The sequence below is a fragment of the Pelobates fuscus genome, chromosome 12 (genome assembly GCF_036172605.1).
Source record: "Pelobates fuscus isolate aPelFus1 chromosome 12, aPelFus1.pri, whole genome shotgun sequence".
NCBI classification, from domain to species: Eukaryota; Metazoa; Chordata; class Amphibia; order Anura; family Pelobatidae; genus Pelobates; species Pelobates fuscus.
The window spans coordinates 9,074,778-9,102,070 of record NC_086328.1 but is presented as its reverse complement, the minus strand read 5'-3'; the positions used below and the strand labels follow the sequence as shown (position 1 = coordinate 9,102,070).

General features: G+C 40.4%; 1 protein-coding gene across 1 annotated transcript in view; it reads right to left on the bottom strand.

Moving 5' to 3' along the window:
* Positions 1-27,293, bottom strand: part of LOC134578611 (DNA topoisomerase I, mitochondrial-like) — a 93,796-nt gene that overhangs the window by 49,941 nt on the left and 16,562 nt on the right. The window contains exons 2-8 of the mRNA XM_063437589.1: positions 22,543-22,771; positions 22,357-22,409; positions 21,408-21,515; positions 20,720-20,789; positions 15,107-15,234; positions 13,060-13,175; positions 10,657-10,778 (exon numbers count right to left, since the gene is read on the bottom strand). Coding sequence (XP_063293659.1) covers positions 10,657-10,778; positions 13,060-13,175; positions 15,107-15,234; positions 20,720-20,789; positions 21,408-21,515; positions 22,357-22,409; positions 22,543-22,761 — 816 coding nt within the window. The 5' untranslated portion in view covers positions 22,762-22,771. The remainder of the gene's footprint in view (positions 1-10,656; positions 10,779-13,059; positions 13,176-15,106; positions 15,235-20,719; positions 20,790-21,407; positions 21,516-22,356; positions 22,410-22,542; positions 22,772-27,293) is intronic.

Here is a 27,293-nt window from a genome sequence, read left to right as displayed (position 1 = left end):
TCTCTCTCTATTAGCACTGTTGGTGTTTTTAACCAAGAGGGGGGCACTGGACCCCACAGGGTAGGATTAAGGGTAGTCTGGGAAAAGAGAAAAAACAAAAAGAAACAAACAGACCGTTGCTTCTTCTATCCTGTATTGGTGCAATTGATTTACCATAAATATGCACTTTGTTTTATATTTTATGTATAGATAGATTTGTTTACATAAGCTGTTGTGTGGTAGCAGACAAACACTTCTAGCTGCAACAGTTCCAAAGCTTTAGACGAACAAAGTTCTAAAAGTGATTCAGTCTGCCGGAACATTCAGTTTCCATAGTGATTGCTCCATGAACGGAGATTTCCTCCACAATTGCGATTAGATAATCCCAAATGTCTCTTTACAGCTTGTTAAAACTTCCATCTTCTCCTGCTATAACGCAGTGCTGGAGGGTCAAGCAGGCTAACGAGGGGGCAGATATCGACATAGTAAAGCACGGTTCGCCCCACGCCTGATCGCTGCAGGTAAAGCAGCATCATTGGGTTAATATTATGAAGCTGTACTAGTCATAATTTATAGAAACCCTGAGCATAAGGGAACAAATGATTTAAGGCTTTTTTTGCTTTAGAAGTCTGGCATTTTTTAATCAGCAAACAAACAGTGTGGAAGAAATCATAAAATATAAATTAAACGGTTCCCGAATCCAAACTGCGCAGCCATATACAGCGAGATGTCGAAGATGAACATCTGTCTAAACAAGGTTGTTGAGGGACTGGGGATTCCCAATAATTATACTCTGTAGAGAAGCCAGTCCATTAGCGTGGTGCATTGCACCAGGAGTCGCTCCGGATTATTCAAATCGTTATGTTTTAGTAAAAAGAAATGCCCCATGTAATAAATAAGCTACAAACACCTGGAAATCACGCTGGATTCAAGCCAAAAGGGGACTTTCAAAAATAAATTTTAAAAAACAGAAGGTTCGCGCATGCAATGAGTGCACACACTGTAGGAATAAAAGCCTCATCATCCTCAATCAGTCGTTGAATTGATGAGAACTGAAGTCTATCAGCAGCAGGACAGGACATATTTGGCGAGGAGCTGAATTGTCATGTTTGCATGTTTATGCATGGTGTCACAAAGTCAATGAGAGCTGGTGAGAACATTAAAGCGTTGCTCAGTAAACGACATGGGGGTAAAGGCTACCGTTTATAAACCTGCCAATCACCCCCCATATTTTGCTATATGCATGTTTGTTGCTTGGACCCATATTGTGGCCTTTGCCTATTCCATTTGATTGGCCAGCTCACTTGCAGATACGTACCGTGTGCATCTGGAAACATACAAAATGAAGGCCTCCGCTCAAACTCCCCCTTGAACGGCCATTGGCATGATACAAAAAAAAAATTAAACCCTCCATTTATTTATATAGTGTCAGATTCCGCAGTGCTGTACAATGGGTGTTATTTAAATATGCACAGGGATTTGGCATAGAGCGCAGGTAACTTTTTTCTTTGGTTGTTATTGTATGTATTGGGGCTGATGTGTACTATAGTCATTGCTGCCGCCCAGGAGAAGTGGGCGTTTGAGTGCAGTGCTTGATTTTGTATTACACAGCCATGTTAAATGCTGCCGACCATGCAATTTGTTCCCTATTAAGGGTTAATAAGGGGTTTAGAAAAAAAAATAAAACCCTCTTTGTCTCCGAGATTTACCATTAGCTAAAGACAGCAAGGGGAATTGTTAGTGTAGAACCCACCTAAGAGGCTTACCTTGACATGGCAAGTGAGCTTACACCTTAAAGGGACACTATAGTCACCAGAACAACTTTAGCTTAATGAAGCAGTTTTGGTGTATAGAACATGCCCCTGCAGCCTCACTGCTCAATCCTCTGCCATTTAGGAGTTAAATCCCTTTGTTTATGAACCCTAGTCACACCTCCCTGCATGTGACTTGCACAGCCTTCCATAAACACTTCCTGTAAAGAGAGCCCTATTTAGGCTTTCTTTATTGCAAGTTCTGTTTAATTAAGATTTTCTTATCCCCTGCTATGTTAATAGCTTGCTAGACCCTGCAAGAGCCTCCTGTATGTGATTAAAGTTCAATTTAGAGATTGAGATACAATTATTTAAGGTAAATTACATCTGTTTGAAAGTGAAACCAGTTTTTTTTCATGCGGGCTCTGTCATTCATAGCCATGGGAGGTGTGGCTAGGGCTGCACAAACAGAAACAAAGTGATTTAACTCCTAAATGACAGTTAATTGAGCAGTGAAATTGCAGGGGAATGATCTATACACTAAAACTGCTTTATTTAGCTAAAGTAATTTAGGTGACTATAGTGTTCCTTTAATAATACTCTGTTGAAACTTGTAAAATAGAGGCTGTTATTCGCAGGAGTTCCAGCAGTGACCTTGCTATCTTTATGTTTTACACACCATGTGATCTATGTGCACTAACTCCTTGCTTTACTTTCTGTATTGTTTTACTATAGGCCTCAATAAAAACAAAGATTGTCAAAAAAAAAATAAAAAAAAAATTGTTATTAAGTCACCAAAATTTTCTCTGAACAGCCAGCCCCTGGCCACTCCCCCCACAGAGAACAACCACACACCATCCAGAACAGCCACGCCTTAACCAGAACAACCTCGCCCCTGGCCACACCGCCACTAACACTACTAAAATTAAAGGATCACTATAGTGTCAGGGCGGTTTTCCTGACACTATAGTGCCCTGAGGGTGCCCTTACCCTCAGGGTCCCCCCGCCCGTGGCGCTGAAGGGGTTAAAACCTACAGACGTCAGCTCCCGAGTGGAGCGGAATGCGCATGCGCGGCAAGAGCCGCACGCGCATTCAAACTGTCTATAGGAAAGCATTTCTCAAAAAAAAACAAAAAAACAAGCAGGATATCTCTCTCATTTCTACACATATCCTGTGAGAATGTTTGTGAGTGAGCAAGCTTCAGAAAGTTCTGAAGTATTTTAGATAAATTGTATTCGCACCTTGCTGCCATATCAGTATCCGAGCATTCGCCCTGCAGGGTCTCGAAAAGCAGATAAGATTTCAGCAGAAGAGGATCAGACTAGCTGGAGTGACCTTGGCGCATCACCTACGTTACTGGCAGATAGCAAGCAACTCATTATGTCCTCACGTTTTAAAACCCAAGCACAGCGCTTTATTTACTGCATGGAAACACAGGGATAAGTGCAGGCATCTGTTCCATAAATGCACAGAATCGCCATCTTTTAGTGCCTGTTACATAGTGCGCAGTATATTTCTCTACCGTTGGCAAATGAGCCAGCCTTACCACCACAACCACAACCAGTGAATATTAAAAATTCCAATAAATTAAGCAGTATTGCTCTAAAAAGGCTCCAATACACGTTGCAGCTGAGGTTTGAAATCGTTCAGTAGTTCAATGTTCAGTAACAAGTCATTTATACAAATTTTGGTAACTTCAATACCACATCACCCAGAAAACACTAAGGTTTAATTTAGAAGTTTTTGATTTAACAGCAGATTACACAACATATTGGCCAAATCCTCTCTCCCACAAAAAAAATAGGTGTCTGTGCTAAAAGGTTTTGACCCACCTACATTTCGCCACTGCTGGGCCTTTCGTTTTATGCTCCCTTTGTACCAAGAAAAATATTGAAGTTTGCAATGACCAGCATTACAGAATCACTTAAAAGAATAGTTGATCATTAATTTATGGAGTCTCTTATAACATTGTTGCAGTGAGGGCATTATAGAGTGTTTGGCTGCCCCTTGTGGCTACCACCTTTATTTGGTACCAAGTTTCGATAAAAAAGGGCATCATTTTACTGTCATCTCCTTACTTTCTAGTCTCCGTTACCAAACCTCCTTCCCCAATAGTGTTAAACCTAAATAGGCCAAAAACCTGTTTATTTAGAGATTATTATTTTTTTCTGGGATGTCAAACAATTAATGGTATTAACTGTACAATACAGCAAGCGTCAAATGACCCGTGTGCCAAGTCCATTAAATGGGGGCCTGGCTGTTTCCGCTGCCTTGGTGAATCATTTCATAGATCTCTGACAGAGGAGCTAATTGGCAACTGTGCCATACTTTAAGAATCGAGGCACCGTAGAAGATATATACGAGTACGGAAGCGAAGGCGCATACATTTTTTTTTAGTACTGCATGCATTTTTCATGAGACAAGTTTTAAGAAAGCAGATGTCTGGCCAGGGGCTTGCTGTGAGATTCAGTTCCACGCTGACAGCAGATTCTGCTATAAAGTAACCGTGAGGACAAGCAGCCTCGCACAGGTCAAAAGACTACAGACCAAGAAACACTTTGGCTCGAGGAGAGAAAAGAGTAATATGCCACCTTGTCCCCTGTCACAGGACAGCTGTGTTTCTGCGTGCCATTTTCTTCAGTTCCCTCATGCTTAGATCAAAGGCTGTTCCCTTTTGTCAGAAAATGAGCTGATTTCACAATGATTCTCGTATTCCATTCTCCGCTTTACAATAAAGCTGTGAAATTAAATGATTTCTCCATCCTGCCGTTCAGCTGTATTGGAAACCGCACAGGCGAAGATAACACGCACCACAAAGCGTGCCGGGGCTAATTACAAGAAACTGTTATTATTTTATAAAATATAATTATTATTAATTATAGTTATAATTATTTTATTAAAACTTTGTAGAAATTATGTAACAAAATAGTCAAAAGCATAGTATGTTTATAAGATACATTTATAAAAGTGGAAACGTGATTTCTCACATTCTTTGCCAAAACAGGCTTCTAGCACAGTCTGACTTGTGATGTGCAGGTGATGCACAACAGTACATGTTTAATTTTCATCAATAATGGGGACTGCACCGTTTCACTGGGTGACTATCCATACAGATTCACCTTGTAGATTTTGTATCTAAAAAAAACCCTCCTGTTTCACAGCATGAATTAAATTACACAAGGGTCTTAGCATGTGGAGACTATTTACAAAAAATAAGAAACCTGTTTTGAAGACAACGAAAACGCCTGCGCATGTAATTATGCATTTTGTTCATTGGGGATAGATCTAAAAACGGTTTACAAAAGCTGCAGATCTCTTGTCTTCAGCCTTCGCAAGTCCTCCCCTTCTAACCCCGCCCAGACTTTGTGGCTGTCCAGTCACAGACTTTACAATGCAGCTCAATGAGAAGTAATTGCAAGGTACGTGTTCTGGCCAATTGCTGCCTGTCGAGGTTATCTCCACTGAGCTAACCAAAACCAGGAAGTAACAGGGACAGTTGACTGATTGACAGCCAGGGGAGGTGTAATAAGGTTAATTTCCAAAAGTGTCAATATCTATTGAAATCTGCACTTTGTAAAATGAAAAACCAAAGGAGACCAAAACAATTCCTGTAACTAGGATTGAAAAAAAGAAAAAGCAATCTTTGTAGAAAACAAACCTATATCGTAAAATCATAGCAGCTGTTAAACATTCCTTGGAGAACATAATTTAGGAAAACTGTGCTTGAAACCAATATAAATTCTTAATACCAAAAATTACTGTTACAGAACAGGTAACATACTGCTAATAAATATATTAATATCCCCATACATACTGAGCCAATTAGCAACACATCAACAGTTGCATTGATTCGCACTTCAAAAAATAAATAGAAAGATGTAAAATATCGTTTGCCAAGATTAAAAATCTCCTACAAAAGGTATATTTTAAAATGATTTTATGCTCTGAAAAATATATCTTTTATATATATACACACACGTATATAAATACAAAATAATCATATGGGGCGGGGCCAGCTGATCAGTCGCATGCTTGCTGCTCTCAGAGGTTTGGAGCCCTAACCAGCACCAAATTTATCCCCATATGGCGACTTAATGCACTACAGACTATCCGTAGGCACCCCTGTACCGATGGGGAGGAAAACCACAAAGCCTCATCCGGATCGCCCCCTGGTATTCAGCGGACATAGGCAACCTGCTGTAGAGGCCACATGGAAGCTGACAGCTTGGACGACATACCACTTCACAGTCCTGAGACTCTGGGGTATAAAGGGCCTCTGCCAGGTCTGCTAAGCCAACTATGGGCCTCCCAGTCACCACGGAGATACTTACCAATCTCCGGTCAGACCTACGCCAGATGCTTTCTGCAGAGATCTCCCAGAGGGAAGATGTAAAGGGGTTCACCGTTCATCTCACAGCCATGGAGCAGACCTCACAACTGCACACAGAACAGGTGATAGAGCTCCAGAAGCAGGTCAGTGACCTTACCTCAGCTCACACTACCCTCACCCACCAACTAGCTGCCATGGAGGACAGGAGGCGGTGGAAGTATGTAAAAATCAGTGGCGTGACAGAGTGTCCCCAGCTGAACAGCCCTATTTCCTTTGCAGACAACTTGTAGCTCTCTTACCTCCTAAGCAAGCGAAAGGGATACAGCTTGACGAAATGTTTTGCCTACCCAAGCCACCTCTGCTCACAGATCAGCTACATGTGACCTACTGGTCAAGTCTCAAAGCGGGCAAGACAAGACTGCCTTTATCAGTGCCACCAAGGGAAAGAACCCCTACTGATTTCAAGACATGGAGCGGTCATTTTCTTCCGACCTTTCTCGCATTACCCTACAATGGTGAAAGTCCCTTCGACCGCTAACTTCGGCACCAACAGCCAAAGTGGTGAAATATTCTTGGGGATCAACACATTTACACCTCATACAGCACCAGGGCATCGACTACAATGTGGCGGACATCGTTGAGATGGACACTGTCCTGGCAGCTATGGGGACTTATTACTCCATCTATGACCACAGCCTGGGACCCAGCCCACATTGTCCCATTTGTTAAAGACCACCTGAACCATCTGCCTTTGTTTTTCATGTTTCTTTTTATACTTATTTGTGTTGGGTTTTGTGACGAGACCAACCTCGCCACTGTGCATTGGAGGAGCCTGGTTGCCTGCCTGCTGCCTTTTGACTATGGACCGGCATTTAAATACTTTATTTTCCTATGCATAAAGGTCTATTAATGTATTTCTGCTCTGGCGTTCGGTAGATTCTCGGATTTACTGAATTAACTCATTTAGCCCAGATAGCTATGCCATGGAGCCTATTCGTGTAATAAAATACTTTGGCTCCATGGCAATTGAACTGTATATGTGCGTGGTCTGAGCGCCATTCAGTAATAAGGTGCGCTCAGACCTAAGCTATCTGGGGATATGTTGCATGTCTGTATTTTATGTAATAAATGTAACCTTGTGTATTTTATTGTATTTTACTGTCTTTTCACTGCCATGTGCTTAATGGAGTTTTGCCTCTGTCCTTGGAAATAATTGGATTACTTCTCAATTATCTCCAGGATAGAAGACTCTGTGGAACTGGCTTTGGGCAGAAAAGCCATGCTTCCTTTGGTCACAAAGGACTTCGATCTATCTTTTGAACCAATGGACCAACGTGGATGATTTAGACATATGTTTGGAGTATGCCGATTCTGAAAATGTAAGTTTTATGTGAATGTGATGCATACTTTTAAAGTAATGAATAATGTGGGAAACTGTGTAAGGTAATTGTATCACAGGGAGAGGGGAGGATTTTGTGTGTGAGTGTATTGTACGTGTTTATTGGTTGTTTTCCAAAACCCTGTGGGTGGTACTAATGTGTATATAAGAACAATAAACCCACAGCTCTGTCTGTTCCTGCTTGACCCTCAAAATGGAGCCTTGTCTCGTTCTTGGGGGGATTTATTGTATGCTGTTCCAGTTTGACTGCTAGGAGTGTAAACCTATTCGTATGGTTTTTCCTATTCTGCCGTTTACAGCATTCGTATGTTTGAAGGCATTCATTTGCTTCTCCGGTTCGGTGTATTGGTGTCTACAGTAGCTGTGCCGGTGTCTCTGGAAGGGAAGATATACTAAACAGCTTTTAACCCCTTTTTATGCCCGGGGTGCCGTTACAGGTTTTAACCCCAGTTTCCTCTCACAACACGACCTCTTACCCTGCGGCCTCCATTGGCTAATACCGGGAATAACCTGGATATCCTGGCTCCACTATTATCACCTACCCCCCAGCTCCTATACTGCCATTTCATACTTTAGTTATCATTAGGGAGCGGTTAGCTACTCTGCACTAGGTCCCATGTCAGTAAACTCAGTACAGCTTTTAGCTTACAGTAGCCTAAGCTATGTGTTAGACCCTACCTACTACACCGCCTCACAAGCACCCACATGGCCCATCAATGCGGTTTTTGTTTTTATTTTTATTATCGCCACACTACCTCTTAGGGGGCATTGTTCTAACTTGGTATTAATCTCTGTAATATGCTAAAGCACTCCATACCTCTACCTAAATAAAGGCAATAGTTTTAATATAACTATGCCAATGCTAGTTATGCAGTTTGAAATTACGTTCCTCATACTTTACAAATTTGATGTTATAGCCTGATCCGAACTTATTTTAAAAAAGTTGTGCTATCACTGTATATGCCATGCTGGTGTTCTGTATTATTCTTATTAGGCTTGTTGTAGCTGTCGTGGCTTTACATGTTGTAATTGCTCGCACAACAAAAATAAAGAGCTATAAAACTATAAAAATGTAAAAAATTAAAGAATAAAAACAAATAAAAATCAGGACTTTCTGATTAAAAAGCTTTATTGCAGGGGTGGAGCCAGTACCCGATCGAGACGGACGCGTGCTGCCAGAGCTCCGCTCTGCACTATACCTACCAGCGCTTTTTAAAAGCTGATATCGCTAACCTGTGATTCCATCCGCGACCCAGCTATCTCTGAGACAGATGGGAAAGAAAGCAAGCGAGCACCGGGCCGATCTGGGCTCCGGGTCCCACGATATCGGGACATTGCGGACACAGGCTGCTAGGAAAATTGCTCAAACAGCCACAGGTGCAGCTTTTTATACCCTACAGAACCGCTGCTCAGACCTGACCAACCGTATGGCAAACATGGAGGATAGGTCTAAGGAATTTATAGTTCAGGGAGTACCAGACACCATCCCCAATGAGGAACAACCACATAATATAAGAAGGCTCATATCTACACTCCTGCTGCATAAGCAAGCTAAGATGGTTTCCGGGATGGCTGCTTCCACCTCCATAGGTTACCAAAGGCACCTCCAGATGCCACACAGGATGTCCTGATCAAATTGGTACAGGACGCTGATAGGAAGGCACATATGGGTGCAGCCAGGGAGGCCCATATGTGTCCTTTGAAGGATGTCAACTCGGGTTCAACAAGGATTTGTCTAGACACACCATCAGGTGGCGGCAGTCTCTCCAACAGACCACTCAACCGCTCCGGAAGCACAAGATCCCATACAAATGGGGCCCTTGTAGGCTCTCGGTGGAGAAAGACGGCAAGACCTATCATATTACTCACCCTTACGAGGCACCTCCTATGCTTCAAGAGATGGGGCTGCCAAACGGGCCCATACAAGCAAGGAACCAACCATTATGGTCCGTGGACCCTTCGTGCCGAGACTGACCTCCTTACAGACTTGCGATACGCCCACGTGACTGGCATTATGCCGGTCAATGTTCTTTTATTGCAAGTCTTCATATGTTTGATTTATTTGCAATTTTTTTTCCTTTCTATATGACAAAAGTCTAAACACGCTTAAGCTAAGTTCTCCCATAGTCCGTCTGACGGGGGGACTGTCCATGAAAGTGTTGGGATCAGAATTACTTTTTTATGTTCACATTGTGTCAGTTTCTCACGTGTTTGATATTATAATTTCCTAACTACAAAAAAAAAAAAAAAAGGCCAGCACATCTTGACAAAACACTGCTATAACCATGTTTCATGTTTAAAACTCATTTGCCAATGCCTATTCATGTCCAAGCTAATGCCAGTCAAAAATAAAGAATGTCAAAGAAAAAAAAGGCTTTATTGCACAGCTGGTTGGCCACATTTTTCATCTATTTGGCAAACAACCTCTGTTTTTTTTTAATGTAAACATAATCAGCAGCTGGCTAAGTGGATGAAGTGTATTATGACCTTTTCAGTTCTGCAGGAGTTTCTGGATTACAATGTCCCGTGTTAAACAAAAACCTTCTCTAAAAGAAGAAAGTACGAGTTTTTGGAAACGTCATATCTCGCTGAACCCATACGGCCTGCCCCAAGCAGGCCGAATGGGGATTCAGCGAGACATGAGTGCTTGCGTCATTTAGCTATTTTTAAATACAACATGCTTTCATATATTCCAGTTTTATCTAATAAACAAACTGCAAAATAAAGACTTAAAAATATAACATAGCAGCATGCACCTGGCTTTGTACTGACTGACTCATTTTTATTGTTTTGTAGAAACAAGGAACATAGGCCACGAAGTTATGGCGTCCAAGGTAGGTACATATTAGGAGAGACATAGTAAAATCTTAATTTTATAAATGAACAGAGTCAAGCAAAAGTTTAAAATTATATTGCTTACACTCTACCCAGAATAGTTTTTCCACAACCTATGAAAGAAACCTAAGAAAAGGCTTACCCCACCCCCCCCCCCCCAAAAAAAACCCTTCCCTTCCAAAATAAAACACCAAAGTTCTTTCCCAGTCATGGACTATATTACAAGCATTCCATGCTTGCCACTGATGGGAATTGTAATCCAGCAAAAGTTAGTAATGTCTTAATAGGATATCTCTGGTCTAAATGAAGCAGGGCTTGTAATACAGATATACAAAGTGTTTAACTAGTGGGTTCTGGGTACCTTCCTCCAGTCTCCAAAGAAGTTATTGCGGAAGACGTCCCTGGTGGTATAGTCGTGGTCCAACATCTTGGCAAAGAAACTGGCCACTTCTTCTGCTTCTAAACTCAATTGGAATGGTTTCCCTGCAACAAAAGACAGGAATCCGATCAAGAACGCAGTCGCTAGCTAGTTTTAAAATAGGATAAGCCATTAAAACAGAATCAAGATAATTAAATATAGCCATCAAAATCTCTTTAGTGTCTGCCATTTCCATATAAAATTCTGAAATCCAAACTAGTGTTTAAAATACTCAGTGACTGAGGCAGAGCTATTATCACGATGTACCATGGGGATTTACATACTGACTATAGCCTGTAACGTTCTAAAGGTAAGTATTATAGATCATGGGAAATAAAGTCGCTTTCGAAAATCTGGTAAGGAAACAAAAGTTACAGAAGGGAATAAAATAGCAAAGATTGAAAAAAATTAAAAATGTATATATACGTACATGTGTTCGTCCAATAAAAAAAAGGTATCATTGCATATTGCAATACTTTGGTATATTGGCATCTTATACATACACACAAAATTATCCCCCCCCCCCCCCCATTAAAAATCAGGTTTATTATTTTTCGAAATTTACAGAGGAGTCAATATAAGTTGCATTTTAACTTGAATTTTTGGAAGCCACATGATGCATTCGTTGTGTTGAGCGATTTCAATTGCTTTGTTTGATTTGTTCAGCAAACAGCTGAAAGCGTGTATATTGTGACAATAAACCAGATTTTCAATGGGGGTTGAATAATTTTGATTTAAAATGTGTATATATATTTTATTAATATCTTTATGCATTCATTGAGCTTAACCCACATAACCCTCAGACATTGCACGTGTTGCATTAAATATGGATTTGAGCCATACATAAAAGGATTGCAGAACCCAAAAATGCATAACTGAAGTTGAGTTGTAAAAATAAAGAAGGACAGATACCAAGTCATTGTATGGTTGGTGGATGTCGAAGTGTTTATAGTTAAATGATTAGGTTAAGATATGATCACTTCATTTGCACACAATGTCATGGAATTCTAAATGTAAATATCGCCATTGCACCTTCGCCTATCAGTAAAATGCTTGCTGGAACACTGGGCCAACGTTATTTGACTTTAAATTTAATCACATCAATGGCATTTGTTTTGTTTTTCCCCCAGTAGCCGAGTAGCAGAGATCAGATATTTTCCCAGTTTAAGGTCTTTAGAATTGTTCTCACCATACAGAACTAATAGCAACCAATACTGATTAATCACTGATCCTAAAATTACGCAATATTGGATGGTACACAACCATTTAAAGACCAAAGACCATCTAGGTTGTTATAAGATAATTCACATCTTTGGTGTACGACATAGGGTCCACTGGTGGAAATGGCATGGATTCTCATTTTTACCCAAGATATTTTGATTGTCTTAGACTTGAACAAAGGTAATTTTACATAAACCATCAAATCTGCAAGGAGAGTGGTTTGTATAAACTACAAATAATATGCATTAGGGAACTATAAATGCATTGTTGGTAACTTGAAAGCCTGTCTCCCAAGACTGTGGTGTCTATGGTGTGTCATTACTCTAGCTTGGCATGTTATATTGTTAACTAGAGTGCATAAATCAGCATTTTAAATGATAAACTTGCCACGTGCCTCCCTTTGGACGTCAATTTGTATTAATCTGTTTAATGAGGCTCTAAATTGCGCTGATCGCTGGCTAGTAATTATGGAAAAAGAAGCAGCAAATCTTCAAGCTCAGTTTTCATTTGTAACAGAGAGCTGATCCCCTTCCCTTGACACTAGTGTCTTTCAGAGAGAATTAAATATCAGCAACGACATTAAGAAAAATGGATTACCAATGTCTACAACACTGGCATTTCCAAGATCGATAAATCTACTGTAAAGAAAAATGAGGTTTACCTAGAGTGCTTCATGTAACAGAGTAGGTTTTATTTAAGAGAGGGATTGGGGAGGCAGGGGGGGGGGGGCTACTGCAATTTTTAGTAGCTCAAACAGTTAAGGCCTCACCCGATTTTGAACCCAGTACACGATTAGCTCACTCTCAGAACCGATGAAACAGTCATGACGCACTCATACTAAATAAAATTCAAAATCTATGGCCAGCGAAAAAAAATAAATCACAATTTGCATCACTGACGCACAGGTTCTCTCTCTTTTTTTTCTTAACTGCCAATTTAACATTTTACTATGGGGGAAAGAAAGTAATATTATATAAACTAAATAAAAAAAATTATATTTCAAATGAGATAAAATTCTAGTGACTAAAATGTTACCAGACCCCAGAATCTACACTCTAGGCAAATCAGGAGTCAGCCAGATCATTACGGCCACTGATTAAGGACATAGCAGAAGATTAATGATACCGTCGTAGTAAAACTTCACATTCGGCGGCAAAGGTTCATAGGGTGGAGCGAAGATGGGGCCCTTATGTTCCATAAATTTCCACTTTATTCCATCCTCATACTTTTCTTCTTCCCACCTGCAATGAAGGATGAAAGATTATTGCAGCCCCCGTTTCCCAGATACCTGCTGAGAGACATCGACAAGACAAACGGCCTCTTTCAAACACACATAATGAATCTGGGCAAAGTTAAAGCATTCGTAGCGTAGATACATCTGCTGGATATTTTTACAATTCCTGGGTAGATTGTTGGCAGGTTCAGAAGTGGCTAGTGGCAGGAGTTCAGTGCCGGCTATACTACCCTTAATATTCCCACAAGCAGTGAGACAATGAATCCAAAAACGGAAATGTACCATTAACCCCAACGTCACCCAGGCACATCTGCCAGATACAATCAAGAGTGATTCCACCGTCAAAATATATCTGTATAGCTAACATGATTTCCTTGATTTAACGCCAGGCTTACCGTACAATAAAATCATCTCCAGTTTGATCAACCATTTATTTTCAGTTTTATGATGGATTAAATACATATAAAAAAAATAAGAAAAATCTGCAACTGTATTAAAAACCTTTCTTTTAAAAAGGGAGGAAAAAAAGTTACAAATGTATTAATGTAATTCATGCAGTGTTTTCTACAAAGCATCAAAGTAAATCTGTTTTTGCACATTCAGAAGACTCATTAAGTGGACAGTCCGGAGAAATAAAAATCAGCAATCAACCCATTTAAGTAAATGAATGGTGAAAAAATGCAATCATGCCGAAAATGCAAAATGTTAAGTTTCTGCTCTTTTCAAATTAGCTTTTCTTTTTTTTTTTCCTTAGGGATGTTAAAATCTTAACGGTTTCTGCTTGGAAACATTATTGCAACTCCGTTTAAGATTTTGCTGAAGAAGTTTAAGTCTAAGTCTAGTGAATCAGTTCTTTGTATCTATTAGAAAATCTATTTGAAGGTTAAAAACCATCTCCAAACCCTTGTGATCTCCATTTCATCGGATTCTAGCTTGTCAGACTTGATATTGAATCTGCAGGAAAGCCTTTTATCTCTGTATTGCTATAAAAACAGCAAAGATAATTCCTTTTGCAGCATAATCAAGAAACAATGGCCGCGAGCTTCAAAGAAAGTCAAATTGTGCATTCTCTACCACAAGGAACAGTTTATGCAATGTTTGTCCAAAATCCCATTAACCATTTTGATTACAGTAGGTTACAATTCATTGATCTGTAGATTAGCCAGTATTATGGATATCCGTAGCGTTTTACCAACAGTCAGATAACAATACATTGACACAAACCAGCATGATGGTTAAGATGGTCGCTGTCCTTGGAAGAGGGGCCGAGATGTAACCAGACACACTTTTTGGGGACAGAATAGGGGTAGACTTTATTTTTTTTTTTTTTTTTTTTTTTTACACAGATAGCAGGCAGACTGGACATCCAGTGCAAAGATTTTTCTGCCTTTGGTAAAGAATAATTTTCTGCTCCACCCCCGTTTTTGTTTTTAAAGGACCCTTCAAAAACGGTTATGCTTACAAGATGAGACTTGTGAATGGTCCTGCTTAATTTATTAACACAGCAGCATTTGCATACCATATACTGCTACAGTTTATATTTGTTACCCCCAAAAAAAGGCACTTGAATCTATGACAAAATAGCAGGTTTTGATTCGGTTGATTTGGTTTGGTAGCAGGAGTACAGATATACCAGCCACTGGCTCAGGTTTCACCATAGAACATACATATTCATTTCCAGCAGCACTATAGATAAAGCAGAAATTCTAAACATATCTGGAAACCGGATATGATCAACACATCTAAATCCAAATGTTTGACTTCTCAAGGTAGGACTCATCACAAAACCATGGCTCAAACATGGGTCTTGCCCAAACGGGGGATCAAGGTTAAAGTGTTCGGAAAGTGATACATACACCATACATGTATAAACCGAACAGACAGCCATTCAGCCATCAGCAAAGATGGCGTCTAAACAAAGGATTGGTTAGTAGTTACCATCTCCAGCGTGCTTGCTCTTCCTCCTCTTTCTTCTTTATTTTGAGAGAGGCCGCTGCATCCTTTTCTTCTTTGGTTTTCTTTTTTGGCTTACTGTCTGCATTTTGTTCTTCCTTTATCTTTTTTTTCTAAACGAGAGACAATCAAATACAATTATTAAAAAAATATAGCTCCATTCTCCCGAGGCTCCATTATTTGTTTTGTACACTTCCTATCCGCTTGCCACACTCCTATTTCAAGGCAATACAAAAAGAACTGACCCGGTTTGTACGGGGAGGTGGCAGGGCTAGGGTGTTGGGTAAATTATTACAAGCACTGGCACGACAGGGTGGTCTAGCATTTCCTGATGTTAAAGCTTAATACCAGGCCACGGTTTTAGCCTCAATTTTACCCCACTTTCTTACCACAAATCCTCCGCAATGGGTAACACTAGAGAATCAAGCTATAAAACCCTTTGATCCCCCCACCCTATCGTGGCTACCTGAACAATTCAGACTGCACATTCCGATACTACCCGCACAGATACATTTGGCCGTGAGGGTTTGGGAAATGAATAGCAAAAAGTTCAAGAGCTCCGCCCCTCTGTCCATAGTGACCCCGATAACGGCAATTATCTTCTGTATACTAACATTTCATGCCAGCGAAGGGAATCACTCATCTATAACACCTTTTTAAACAAAACAAATTACTAGACTTTAGAACCCTTTGGTCCACCTCCCAGATATCCCTGGCCTCACAGTTCTCCTTTACGCAACTAAAGTCATTCTTACGCAAACACTACAAAAGGTACCTTCCTGTGATGAATCCCAAGGGAAGATTACTGTATGGGAACAAATGGCTATCAAGGGCTCGCTCTCACCCCACTGTAAACCGATCTCCTGGTGCCATCAGCTTCTCTGGTGCACTTTGCTGAATGTACACCCGCTAAACAATGATCTCATGACCTACAATGTACCATCTCCCGGAATCAATGGGAAAACATAACCTGACCTAAGAAATTGATCAAATGTCACAAATCAAAACAGAGAAAGATACTATATGGATGGTACATGGTGCCAAACATTTTCCACCCAATCGTCCTCTATATGTGGAGAAGAGGAGGAAACTGTACTCCACATATGGTGGCACTGCCAGCAAATTAACCCAATTCTGGAATTCAGTCCACCAATTGATGAAAATTTTACACTGTCATTTGAACCACTATCCTAGCTCCTGCTAAGCATCCCTAACAAAATCCCCAAGGGAGCGAGGAAACTAATATTCCATATTATCTTGACAGCACAGCTCTCAATAGCAAGAGCTTGGAAATCAACTAAGTCCCCACCTGTTGCAGCTCTCCTGCAAGAGTTTGACATGCAACAGATATACGAGAACTGCTACCGCAGTGTCTTCCCCCTTAACACCATCTGCCATTGAGGTTTGGGAGCTGTGGCGCAACTGGGGATCAGTACAACCTTGAAAATAATTGTTACTATAGAAATATATGGCTTCTAGCACTGTTGAGCATAGTCTCTTGTTGGCAATTGATAACCCCTGTAAAAAGGTTAGACATACTGGAATAATGTTATACTGTGAGCCGGAGAGTCTGAGCGCAACTGATGGTAAATGTTGTAAATGTTACTAGCATTGATAATCTGTCTTTTACTAATGAAATGTCAATGGATCGCTGAAAATTGTGGTTCCCCCCCGCCCCCTTTTTTTAGTTTCTATACCCCCTCCTCCCTTCTTTTGTTTTGAAAAAGATCAAAAACTTTAAATAATAAAAAAAAATATGTATATAGCTCAATGTCGGCAGATTTTACAAATCGGAATAAATGCAATCTAGAATCAGGAAATGGAAGATCGTAAACCAGTCAAAATAAATGAAGATCGGAGAAAATGCCAGAGGACGTAAAGGAAAGGGTACATTTGTAGATGTCAATAAGGACACTCTTAGGAATTTATTAAATTAAGGAGATATGAAAGGCAGAATATTGATGGCTTCGGCAATCTATCAAGTGCTTGTAGGAAATCCAACAAAGTTTGGCTAAATGTAACATTTGTGCTTTAACCACACTGCTCAATCAGTTGCTCCCCATGCAAAATTATTTGAGAAAAAATATATAAGTTTCTAAAGTCGTTTTGTGGGTGAGGGGCTAGCACTCTCAGCCAGGCAGTGGCTATCGTTGGCCGAGGCTTCCTCTTTCATGATTTTGGACAGTGGAAGGACAGGAGGCATAACAATGTGGCAGTGGATATTGGAAACGATAAGCCGGCCCTCAGGACTTCCGGGCAATATAACAATGGCATTCCAATTAGTTATGGTGCCTAATGTGCTAATTGAATGTTTCTAACAGCAGGACAATTTTTAAGTTTACAAGAAGAGGGGTATATACATTATCCAACTGGCAATAACATAACAATAGATCCATTTTACTTGTTTTATCAGCCCAATTTAGAGGGGTCTTTTTTACTTTTGAATTATCCCTCTCAGTTCCCCAATAAGGAGAATGTTGATTCAGACAAATTCATGTTCTGCCCAATCTCCAAACCCCAATAACAAATCAAGATTCCGAAACTATTTTCATATATCAACAAATGTATGTGCACACTGCTACCGTGTATTCGTTTACAGAGGGAAACAAACTCATCTTTCCCTAAATAGGGCTGGAAGCACTTTGCAGAGTTCAACATGGCTGCCTCCTGCTGTCACAAGTTCACCAACTGACCCACCATCGGTGGCAGGCCACGAATGTACTTTTATCACATTGGAATTCACAGAAACCACCAGGGATGCAGATTTCATTCCATTGAAAAAAAAAATGAATACATTGCTCCTTTAATTTTGAGACTAAAATCTCCTTTTCAAGCACATTTTTTTTATTCTGGTCTCTAACACATAAAGTTAACACAACAGTGGGTTAGCGGATTCTGAGATATCTCATTTTCACTTTAGCCATCAACCTGTGCCCAACCTGCGTCCAGCAGTCACAATAATGAGAAACCGGCTCATGAAGCATTTTATTATATGATACATTTATACAGTACCATCTTGTACCTGCTCTCCGATTGCCGACAGTAACTGGCTTACAAAGAGTAACGGATTCAAATATTCTGGACCGCATTTCACCCATATCAAGTATATCCAGACCTTGATTCCCCTGTTATTTTATTTATAAATACTTCATTTACTTTTCTCAATATCAACTTCAAGTGCCATGACACTATATCAGCCATTTCCTTAATGGGTTAACTTTTACAGTAAACCATGAGCTTTTGGATCAAAGGTGTAAGTCGATTTGATCCAAATGAAGTGGAAAGTACAATTCAAATTTACAGTAATTAGGTGAGCCGTTCAGTGTTCTTTGACAATTACCTCCATGTTTCTGTAATAAAGTAAACTGGACAACACAAGTCATTGTACCCCCTCCCTCCCCCCCCCTCCCCCCCCCATGTGAGGAGGTGAAACAAGAGCACACTATAGGCGAGCTACAACCTGTATGTATTACGTGCACAGTCAGATCACATTAGTTTGTTTTACTTTTTAGAATTTTATTTGTTCCAGTTGAATATACTGCGCAATTCAATCAGAATCTTCATTGCTCCCTATTGTTCGGATTCATTAACCTAAAGCAGTTTACAATCTACCCCAACCAGGATTGGTTTACAGTATGCGGTACAGAGCATTTACTTAATGTAACATACAAATGATTTTCCAAAGAGCCTTGAAATGTACAGTCTATAGTGCAATAAGTATAATGTAGGTCGTACTGAGTCTTCGAAAAATCTGCAGGATGTAAGCTCAGAAATTTGAAAATGTGACATAAAAAAAAAAAAAAAGCTGGACAAAGTTCTAAAAGTCAAGAAATGAACGGGAACATTCCATCGGTTTCCATGGTGATTGCCTCAGCTGTAGAGCAATCAGCAGGAACATTCCATCGGTTTCCATGGTGATTGCCTCAGCTGTAGAGCAATCAGCAGGAACATTCCATCGGTTTCTATGGTGATTGCCTCAGCTGTAGAGCAATCAGCAGGAACATTCCATCGGTTTCCATGGTGATTGCCTCAGCTGTAGAGCAATCAGCAGGAACATTCCATTGGTTTCCATGCCGATTGCCTCAGCTGTCGGGCAATTGGCAGGACGATTCCCATTGCTTTACAAGGTGATTGCTTGAATTTAGAACTATGCACCAAAAATATCCCAAACAACCAAATTTCCTAGATTTGAAAGGAACATAAGGAACATATGGTCCCCATATACTTGCCATTTAAAATTGCATCCACTATAGCCCAATCTCCAGCCAGTGCCTCAGCTCATACAGTGGCCTGGTCACAACCTAAACATCTGCACTTGGCTCCAGGGATGCCATCAGAAATTTGGGGTCCTTTACATAGCCCAAAGCCTGAGCCCTCTGGCACCCCTTGCTTTCCCTGGTGGTCTGGAGGCTGTCCATGTTGAGAGCCCATTCTGTAATCGTGAGCCCCGGCAGAGTGCAGTGTCAGAGTTGCCATGGTAACAGCGGGAATGCTCTAATGGCCAGTGTTCGGGAGAGGACCTGGCGGAGAAGCATATGGACAGCCTCCAGGGCCACCCTCTCTCTGTTAAAGCATTCAAAGGCACAATGATGGAGATGATTTATTTTATTTTTTTTAACTCCACCTTAGAGGTGTGCAACATGTACCCCCTTCTGATGGCAGACCTGCAGTCATACCTCGGTATGCTGCGTGGCACATGCGGCTTCCAGGGCCACAAAGTCTCCAGTCCCACGCCGTCCCGGCCACAGTGAACGCTGTGTGGTGTTTTGCTGCTCCTCAGGCAGAGCTGCCTTGCACGATCTGTCTTCTGAGAAGGCTTCCTGATCATTTTGGCAGCCTTGCGCCACCTACAAGAGTCCTTGGAAACAACAGGACCCTGTAGGTATAGGCTTTTTATAGCAATATAGTGACAGATCATTATTGGGACACATCTGCCCTTCACAGATCACACTCCTTTCTGTGATTTGGTGTAGGGTGATGATGCTGTCCAAAAAGATTTTTGTTCTCTCTATTTAAACTTCCCTTTTTCTGGAGATCATTGCCCTGTCGTGGTTTATTCTGCCCGAGAGTTATTTGTTTTTTCTGACCCGGCTTTGTATTTGACTTTTCTGATCTTCTGGGTCCCTGGCTTCGGTTTGATAGGTCATATTTGAGTATCTCTGGTGTCCTGGACCTTGGCTTTCTATTTTGACTCTGTATTTTCGCCTATCTATGGCGCACGTTAACCCGGCCACCTACCTTCTCTTTCATTCTGGTTACCGTTTCCCTACACTCTGTGTGTGTTGGTTACCCATTCTTCATACCTGCTTAGCCCACTATCAAGCCAAGTGCAGCCCACCCATATTTATTTAGCCATACCACCATCTGTAAAGTCCTAACATTCAGCACTCATCCTGCACAACCATTTACAGAAAAAAAAAATTATATATAGATATATACACACACACACATATATATATATATATATATATATATTCATTTCCTTAACCCCAGATTGCACACGTTCTATACAAAGCCCACTGTAATTGAACTGTACCTTTAATTACCTGCAGAAACACAACTGAAGAAAAAATTCAAGTGAAAAAGAAACGCACAAACCTCTTCTTTGGGTTTTTTAACACTCTCTTTAGGTGTATCTTCATCATTTTCCATCTTTATTTTCTTTGATCTGCGAAGGAATTTAATATGAGCCATTATCACCAGTAAACTCGTAATGTTTTCCGGAATTCAATAACACGCAAACAGACTGTAGCGAGTGTGTTGAAACGGTAGGGCAATATTGTTAAATTAAAAAGATGAATGTATCGGATCATTTGCAATCTCACAGAGTTCTGGTTCAATTCCGTCCAACTATTTCCCGACGTCTGACAGTTTCAGTAAAGCAGAAGTGCCGAGTTAAATTAAAATTGATTAGCTGTATATTTTAGACTGACTCGGCTTTCCTTTTCTTCTAGAATCTTAACTTTTTTTTTAGTTTTGCCATTAAAAGAGCATTACTGCCTGCACGGTTTTTGTCTTCATGTCCCATTCATCAATCAAAACAAGAGCCTTTACAGTCGATGGTATTTTTTTTATGCCAATCTAAAATTTTAATTGTGCTCAGCACTCAGTCCCCTGTGACTAGTTTGTGTGTCACGCTATACGTAGGGTAAGAAGAGATGTGTATTATGGTTAAAATGGTGCATGTTTGCGGCATCCAGCTAAATTGGCCAATCATTATGTAAGACGGATAAATGCAACTAAGGAAAATTAAAGTAAAATGCGAGTGCGCTGAATTAAATCCTACTTGAATGCAACGTCCTCTTCGGTTTCCTCTTGCCTTGCTCGTTTCTTCTTCTTGCTCTTCTTTGGGGTGAAATCTTCGTCTTCAGGCTCAACTTTTACAGATGTGAGGCTGAAATCACAACACATTTATGATGCACCGTTCGTATTGTTCACTATAACTACATGGCTAAATAATTCACCAGATTAAAGGAGAAAATCTATTCAGAAATACACAGCATTCAACGCACACCCTGTGTCGGGAAATAAGTAGCACGGTATTGGGGATTTGATTTTCAGTGGCGCCTTCGGATACAGAATCGCACTAATACGTGGCTTCCTCAATCAGCATAGTTCCCCGGATACGGACAGCACTGACATTCAGTAATACTGGCTGTTATTTTCAATATGTAAAATGTATAACCATTTGCTCACCCCATCAGCACTTAAAGATTTGTCACACAGTGTCACAAAGTTGTAAAAGTGGGTCAATTGCAGTGGAAACATTCAACTGCTTCCCATGGCGATTACACCATTTTTAATACATTTTAAGACCTTTTGCATTACACATTTTTACAAATTTCCACCAACTTTTATTTGTGGTTTTTAGTTAAATTCCCTGGATTCCTCTTCTCTGCGGTACTTATGGTACATGCAATTAGAGAAAATTTTGCCCCACTAGCATCTTATTGAAATCTTGCAACAACTATTCAGTCACAGCTATACGGTGGTCTAAGTCCGTGTTAAGGGGGGGATTAAATAAAAGAGCGCAATGGTTTTATCAGGGCTCAATTTCCACTCACCTACTAGCAAGTAAGAACTTAGCCCTGGTGAGTATAAATTCCCCCCATGGTGGGAGAGCCCTAGACCACCCAGGATTGCAGCAGTAACCTGTAAGCCTTTTAGTAGCCTGGAGCCCTGATATTATGGGATCCTATACACAGGTATGAAAGAAATGAGTACATGGGTGTTACCTTGGCAAGTCTGCTTCCTGGTTATCATTAGCAAACTCCAAAAGGTGCTTCTCCTAAAAACAACAAGACAAGTCAGCAGACATCTACTACACATCCCAACTGCCCCCTGACCCCCTCCAAAAAAACAAACTACTTTTACAATGCCTTTACCGATCACTGGATTTATCTAAATATTGGACGAGTTACCTTGTTTTTCTTTTTATGTTTTTTCTTTGCTTTATTTTCCTCGTCTTTTCTCTCTTCTTTCGCGGTTTTTTCGTTCTTTCTATTTTCTCCAACCCGTGGGTTTTCGTTTCTGGGTGTTTTTGCGTTCTCCAGTGAATTCTTCCTCTTTTGTTCTTTCGGTTTCTCAGGAGTTTCCTTGAAGGGATCAAAGTCCTCTGATACGACATTGCCTTGAGTCATTCTGGGGAGACTGGTTAAAAATAGAATTTAAAAGCACATATTAGATTATTTCTTAGATTTACAACGCAGCCCTGCTCAACACATGATCTGCAATAAAAAGGCATTTAACTTATTTACATTCTTAGAAATTCAACTTTTAGATCTTAAACATAGTAAAGAGTTTAGAATTAGGGTGAGGAGCGAAGTAGCTGCAAGTCCAAAATGAATGTTAATAATTATCAGAATTAGATGTGATTGGTGCAACAATATACCACTGGAGGAGCCCATTGTTATTCCTTGTTTTTTTCCAACATCGTCAATCAACTAAATAATTAATTAAAGTGTTTATTCACTTTTGGCTTCTGATGGAATTAAAATTAAAAAAAGAAAATAAATTTAAGAAGTCCCCCAAAACTTTATTATGTCTGTGAAACACCTCAAATACTTCCAAGTTCAGTCCGCACTGGCAAAAAAGAAAAACTATTTCTCCATCAGGAGATTAAGAAGCTTGTTTTGCAAAATATAACCATAAAATCAATTTGCATAATTGTACCATTCCTATAAGCACTTTAATTAAATTGTCAGCCTTTTTCACGATCTCCCAACCCGGTGCAGTTCCTCTGTCAACCTCTTGTTAAACTGAATGTTCATTATTTTCTTCCAAATCGTGGCTTTTTTCCCAGCTCCTGTCCCAGTGGTATTTCATAGATCAAAGCCCAGCAATTCTTGACACACAAATCTGTTTTTGTCTCGGTAAGAAAGAGGAAGTTTATCATTTTTTTTTCTCTTGCACATCCCTGCTGCATCCCAATGATGAATGAAGATTTCCATTAATACGGTTACGAGATACTGTTATTTTTATACACTAGTTTCCATTTGGGCACAATTATTAAGTCATTAGATAAACAGCACAATGTTTGATTTTAATCTGCGTGGCTCAGCTCTACGCATCAGCTCTCGTAGACTCCAAGAAACGCTCATTATGTTTTCTCTTTTCTTTGAATAAGAGACTAATTCATACATATTGAACAACACATTTGCAATCAGCTTCCATAAAGTTATCAAACAGCACGTTATTGTTCTGCTGTGATGAAATGATGTATTCTCATTGAATGCAAGTCATGTCTCCATCACGAAAAGACTAAGAGGAAAGACTTTGTTATGTCTTCATCTTATAAAGCACCAGGTAGAAAGTCACAGTTGGGGGGGGGGGAGGCACTAATTTTCAAGAAATGTCAATTTGTGTTTCCAATCAGTATTTGTATATTTGGGCCTTAAATAATGAAAGAATTCTAGATACAACTAAGCTGTCCCTATCTTTTTGCATTCTAGTAACGAACATGTGCAGAAAAAACATGTCATATCAGATGTAATTTAATTAGCTATTTTAACTTGTCCCATTAGTTATGCTATTATTGAAATATTTAAAAAACAAAATTTGAACTTGCACAAGTTAACATCTAATGCAAACACAGGCGTCATGATTGCCTGCGCATGCACACCCTAGCAGATGAGAACATTGATCACATGGAAGTTCAAAAAAGGTCAGTGTTTCTGCTTACCTCCAGTGTACCACAAGAACAGCTGCATATTATTGCATTGGTTCATTAGGGGGTAACAGATTGACTGGGGTCTTCACCCTATGGTGGTCACATGGACAATAGATAAGCCCTTCTCCCTACCATGGACTCTTCTCACAGAGCCAGAAGAAATGTCAGCGTACACTGATGTTCTGGCTACATGAGAATTCTGTCACCACATCCCCTGCCACAATCCCCCCACATCCCCCCACAAAAAACTAGTATTTCATGAGAATAACATCCTTATGAAATACTCACATTGACTGTGTTGGAATTTACTGAAATTCAAAAGCAGTCACGAGGTATAATAAGACAAAGTAAGGTGGACGATAAGAAACAATATCTTGCAAAATATATTCCCCTATACCAGCATTCCTTGATCTACACCGGATATGTTTTTCTAAGCTATTTGAAAAAAGGGGGGGGGGCGGCAAGGGCATGTTGGAGGAGGATCAGTCGGCCATCACGGTTAGAAATATGTACCAATATCGGCAACACAAAACAATGGGAATATACAGAGATATTTGATTTATGTCACACTGACTGAGACTTTCTTTGAAACTCATCGCAACATAGTGACTGCTCTATCACACGGCAGAATGGAACACTTTCAGAGAATATTTCTTATATAGAATCTGAAGAACACACCTGATAATGTCAAATGTTCTTCCCTTAAATCTGAAAACAAGTTGGTTCAACTCCCTCTATCTGCCAAGACATCACGTACATATGATTCATTGTGACATTTCAAGCGGCACAGTGTGTTCCAGCTTTCAGTTTTTGGATAAATACTTTTTTTCCCCCTGCTCACACACTTTCTAGAACGAATTGTTTCTATTCAACAACTATTTTATTGTGTCTGTGTTTATTATTGCAAACTCATTTTCCAAAGAAAAAGGGAGAAAAAGGGAGAAAAAGTAGATTTGCCTACAGTGTGCCATCAGCTAAAGGCCTCGAATATCATGTTTAAAGTGTCACCTTCATTGCTCTCCAGAAATCTGTTAAAAACAATTCAAATAACAGTAATTTTACTTACCGTAAATTCCTTTTTTCTTAGTATAGTGGCAGTACTTACAAGTGGGATGTTCCTTAGGATTCTGGACAAGAAGCTCCCCCTTCTTTAGAATTTAAATGCTGTGCTCCGCCTGCTGCCTCCATATAAGCTGTAACTCAGAGACACTCACCAGTAATACAAAAGAACCAAAAACGGAGACCGAATGATGCATAGAATTTAATCTATTTGAAAGCGGAGGGAAAGCCAGTACTGCCACTATACTAAGAAAAAAGGAATTTACGGTAAGTAAAATTACTGTTTTTCCCTTCGTATAGTGGCAGTACTTACAAGTGGGATATAGCAAGACCCCTGCATACAACAAAGGGTGGGAACTCAGCAGGCCACAGCTTGTAGCACCTTACGCCCAAAGCAGCTTCAGATGATGAGAATACGTCCAGCCTACAATGCTTGATAAAAGTATGTAAGGAAGACCAGGCAGCAGCTTTGCAGATGTCTTCAGGTGAGGCGGCTGCATTTTCAGCCCAGGAGGTCGTCATAGCTCTAGCGGCACGAGCCTTTAAAGGGAAACTAAGGGGAATCCCTTTGGATTGATAAGCCAACCTGATTGTATACGTTAGCCAACTGGCCAAAGAGGGTCCTGAGACAGCACAACCCCTGTTAGTGCCATGAAAGAATACAAATAGATCTAAGGATCTAATCCCTGAGTCTTCTGAAGACAGATTTTTAGGGATCTTCTAACATCTAGGAGATGTCACATTCTTTCCAGATCCGACGTAGGAAAATGACAAAAACCCGGTAGGACAATAGGTTGGTAATTGCAGCACTAGAAATAACCTTAGGCAAAAAAGAAGGCTTGGTGTGCAGGACCACCTAGTCTTGAAAAAAAAAAAAAAGGTGAATTCCGGAGAGAAAGAGAGAGCTCGGATCACACCTACTCAACTAGCAGAGGTGATAGGCACCCGGAAAACCGTCTTGAAGGTAAGAAACTTGATAGGAACCTCCAGTAAATGTTCAAATGGTGGTTCACAAAGGGCTCGAAGCACCAGAGACAGATCCCAAGTAGGGAAAGGTACTAACTTAGGAGGCCTCTTAAGCCTTATGGACTTAAGAAATCTTAGAAAAAAAAGCAGGTTTGAGGCAAAGTCACAAACCAGGAAGTGATTTAGAGCTGAAATCTGGCCTTTGAGCGTAAAAAACTCCCAGGCCGGCTTCAAACCCATCTTGCAAACAAGAAAGACTTTCCGGGATAGAGGCTTTGGCCGGATCCAACCTCGAAGTGAACACCAGGTTCTGAACTTCATCCAATCTCTGAAATAGATTTACGAAGTGGACCAGCGGACAGAAGACAGCAACACATCACATAAAGGTCAGAGAGACCATGGCCTTGAAGGATCACCCTTGCAGCAACCATGCCATCAGGTGAAAAATCTCCAGAGTTTCCACGGGAAGAGTCACATTCTCCAATACTTGAGAAGAGACTGGAGATGCCAACGCGAGATTGTCAAGTTTTCCACTTCCGAAAACCAACTCCTGTTCGGCCAGAAGGGCAGGACTGCCAATTACTGCCAATTAATGGAGAATCTTATCTATGAACAATCCGTGGTATAAGAGCGACAGGAGGGAAAACATAAGCCATGTCGAAGGTCCAAGGAATCTATAGACCGTCTAGGACAACTGGGTAAATCCTGAATGGAGAGAAGCAAAACATTGTACTTTCCTGTTTCTCCTTGTGGCAAACAGGTCTATCTCCGACCTGCCGAAGCGTGAACCCAGCTCCAAAAAAAAAAAAAAAACAAAAAAAAAAAAAAAACTTTGCTTGACAGTGCCCAGTCTGCCTGTGACCAAAGTCTACGGCTGAGGCCGTCTGAAACAACGATTAGAGACCCTCTGATATGGGTAGCTGATATAGCGAGAAGATTCGCTTGAGCCCAAGACATATGTGGTAGCAGAGCTCTTGC